This window comes from Talpa europaea (assembly GCF_964194135.1).
Source record: "Talpa europaea genome assembly, chromosome: 7".
In the NCBI taxonomy this organism is placed as follows: Eukaryota; Metazoa; Chordata; class Mammalia; order Eulipotyphla; family Talpidae; genus Talpa; species Talpa europaea.
This window is the reverse complement of record NC_140074.1, coordinates 99,908,184-99,911,840: the sequence shown is the minus strand read 5'-3', so window position 1 is coordinate 99,911,840 and position 3,657 is coordinate 99,908,184. Positions and strand designations below refer to the sequence as shown.

The 3,657-nt window shown below is 58.8% G+C and overlaps 1 protein-coding gene across 1 annotated transcript; it reads left to right on the top strand.

The window, feature by feature from the left end:
* Positions 1–1,041: 1,041 nt before the first annotated feature.
* MIEF2 (mitochondrial elongation factor 2) lies at positions 1,042–3,146 on the top strand (the record flags this gene model as incomplete). Its single annotated transcript, XM_084239081.1, has 3 exons — positions 1,042–1,191; positions 1,390–1,570; positions 2,092–3,146. The coding sequence occupies exons 1-3, from the start codon at positions 1,045–1,047 to the stop codon at positions 3,144–3,146; spliced, it is 1,383 nt and encodes a 460-aa protein (XP_084095207.1). The 5' UTR covers positions 1,042–1,044.
* Between the last annotated feature and the right edge of the window lie 511 nt (positions 3,147–3,657).

Sequence of the window (3,657 nt, the reverse complement as noted above, 5' to 3'; positions counted from 1 at the left end):
CTTCACAGCGCTGTACTCAACCACCTGCGCCACCAGGGAGGCCCTGGGCTCCTCACTTCTAACCCTTCCTCACCACCACCTGTGCAGTTTTACAGTTGAGCAGAGGGTGCGAGTGTGTGCTTGTGTGTGTGTGTCTTCCTTAGCTTACCTTCTCTGTTGTTTAGCCTCCCGGTGACTTCCCCCAGCCCCCATTGTCCCAAGCTGAAGAGACCCTGAGAGGCATGGATCATCCTCTGTTCGGGGTTTAGGGTTATATTGACTGGCTGCCCACCCCCCCCCCCGCCCTGCCCCCGGCAGCGGGTCTTCTTCTTGACTGGCACGTACCTGTCTACAGGCAGCATCATCCTTGGGTTGTCTCACTCGTCCTGCTCTCTGACTTAGTGACTTTGCCTTGTTAGGATTTGGGGCTTCTGCTCTTCACTGAGGTCTTCCCAAAGTTTTGAGAGGCCTTCTGGAGGCAGGCTTCCTGGGACCCCACATTGTGGTTTTCTCTGGGCCTTGGTTTTCTCCTCCTGTGCCTGGCCCTGGTTAGGAACAGAAATAAGGCAGCCTTGGGGACCTGGCTATAGACCTAGGAGGACTGGCCAGACCCTGGGGGTAGGCAGAAGTCTAGAGGTTTTATAGCCTGCAACCCAGTGTGGTTCTTTCTACAGCTTTTCTCTATAATTTGGGGGACCCACTTCTTGGGTCCTTGGTGATAGGATGTCAGGTGTTCTGGAGGGAGAGATCTGGAGAGATGGGCCCCCTTCTCTCACCTGCCACAGGGTTCAGGACTTTTCTGTGTGAGCAACCCTGTCCCAAGGGGTGGGTGGGTTGTTTGTAGCTTTGGGGGAGGGGGCAATGGCAGTACCTCCTCTCCTCCCAAGAAAGCATGTGTGTGTGACCCCTTTCTCCTGAGAAATTCTCAGGAACTCTCCCTGTTGGGCTCACCTCTCAGAGACCCCAAGATGGCAGCCAGAATGCCTGCCTGCTCCTGTCCTGCTGCTATTCTGGCCACCCCCACCTTGAGCCATCCCTGCAACTTGACTCTCTTACAGGCAGACCATGGCAGAGTTCACCCAGAAACGGGGGAAGAGGCATGATGATGAGGTGCTGGGCAACGCTGTGGACTTCCTCTTGGCCAATGCCCGCCTAGTGCTGGGTGTGGGCGGGGCTGCCGTGCTGGGCATTGCCACCCTGGCTGTGAAGCGGGTAAGGCCAGACTCTGCCTTGGGGCTTCCGGGGGACAGGAGGTCTGGGACCTCCCGCAGGCTTCCGGGAATATGGTGGGGACTACCCAAGGCTGGCACCTACTTCTCTACCCTCTACCCAGGATTTAGTTGGTTTCACCCCTGCCTTTGCCTTGGCCGCTCAGGTTATGATGCTCTGATCTGTGTCACTCTGCCTCAGCTCATCGACAGGGCTACCAGCCCGAGGGATGAGGATGATGCCAAGGGGGACACCACACGTCTGGAGGACAGCTGGAAGGAACTGAGCCTGCTCAAGCCCAAGCCACGCCTACGGCGCCGGCCTCCCCCTGCTGCCCTCAGCCAGCCCATGCCACTCCCAACCCCCGCGTCCTCTGCGGCAGGTGATCAGCCCCCTTCCCCCTTTTACCTGGGTGGGTCCCCCTTTAGTGCTCACATTCAGGAGATGCAGCCCAGGCTCTGCCACCGATGATAGTGGACGTATCAAGTCCCTGCTCCACCAAAGACCCACGCTCCCTGCATGTTCAGTGGCGGCATGTGCCTGCCCTCCTTTCTGCCTGGTGGTGCTGCGGCTCCAACCACCTGGGCATATGGACTGCGGGGGGAGGTACCAGAGCAAGGCGGCAGAACATAGTGTTAGGGGCTCCAGATGGGGAGATGGAAGCCCAGGAGCCATCTCCTCACTCTTCATGAAACTGTTTTACTCCCAGGGAGTTGGGATGTGGAAGAATTTGTCATCACATGCATGCTTTGTGGGGAGCTGAAGAACCAGTGCTACCTTAGGGGGCCATTTCACAGGTGAAGAAAATGAGGCCCAGAGACATCACATAGCTAGTAATTGGGGAGAGTTCCCTTGGCTCACTATGGACCTTCTGACCTGGCCCCTGACCCCTTCACTCTGCAGGGAGGCCCAGAAATTCTGGTCCTCAGACATTGCCTCACCTTAGCTTCCCAGCACCACCGTGCCTGACGTTCCAGGAGAAGCTACTGGCATTCGAGCGGGACCATGTGACCATCCCAGCGTTCCACGTTGCTCTGGCCAAACAGCTGGCTGGTGACATTGCCCTTGAGCTGCAGGCCTACTTTCGGAGCAAGTTCTCAGAATTGCCCTTCGGGGCACTGGTGCCCAGTGGTCCACTGTACGATGGGCTGCAGGCAGGAGCTGCTGACGATGTGCGTATCTTGGTGCCCCTGGTGCTGGAGCCAGGCCTGTGGAGCCTGGTGCCTGGCCTGGACACTGTGGCCAGGGACCCTCGCTGCTGGGCTGTGCGCAGGACTCAGCTTGAGTTCCGCCCCCGTGGGAGTAGTCCCTGGGACCGCTTCCTGGTAGGTGGCTACCTCTCTTCCCGTGTCCTGCTGGAGCTGCTCCGCAAGGTGCTGGTTGCCTCTGTCAACTGGCCGGCCATTGGTGGCCTCCTTGGGTGCCTGATCCTGCCCAGTGTGGCCTCAGAGGAGCTGCTGCTCCAGGTGCAGCACGAGCACCTGGAGCTCACTATCGCTGTGCTCCTGGCAGTCACCAGCACCGACGTCCAAGACTGCCTCCTCCTGGCCTGGCCCCTGGAAGGGATGGCTGGGAACCTCTGGCTGCAGGACCTGTACCCGGCAGAGGCTGCCAGGCTTCGGGCTTTGGATGAGCGCGATGCTGGGGCCCGGCGGCGGCTGCTGCTGCTGCTGTGTAGTATCTGTCGTGGCCACCCAGCTCTGGGCCGGCTAGGCCGGGGCCACCTGACCCAAGTGGTTCTGCGCTTGGGGGAAGAGGAGGTGGACTGGGCTGAGGGAGCTTTGAGGGAACGTTTCATGCAGGCTCTGGAGCTGCTCATTGGAAGCCTGGAGCGGGCCAGCCTGCCCTGTCACTTCAACCCTGGCGTGAACCTCTTCGGCAGCCTGCGTGAGGTAGAAATTGATGACATTGGCTATGCGCTGTACAGCGGCCTCCAAGCCCCGGAGGGGCTGCTCTAGAGGGTGGGGACAGGGAGGCCAGCACATGTTGTGATGCTGGTGAGCTGTACACACTCCTTCCAGGGGTTTGGAGAGCACGTTTTTTTTTCGTTGCTTTTAGCCAGAATAAATGAGGGTGTGCTACCTAAGCCCACAGGATTAGCATGAGCTGGGGGTGAAAGTCAGCGGAGCCCTTGTCCTGGAGAGCCTGGGTTGCTGTCACCTAAGTGCACCTGGGCTGCCACTTAGACAGCCTGGAGGTCCAGCCACTCACACTCCTTTCCAGCCTCAGGACCCTGGGCTCTGTCCATTGCCACCAGCAGTGAGCCACTGACAGAACATGACTTCTGCTGCCTCCATTTTTCATTTGAGAGGGTAGGTTAGCGCTTCCTCAGGTGCCAGCTCTGGCATCTCGTGGCCCTGGTGCCGAATGGGAAATACCATGTTTGATTCATCCCCCAGGGCCAGAGTCAACTGGTACCCATGGGATGCAGCATTTAAAGGATGGCATTTTCCAATGGCATCTGTCTGG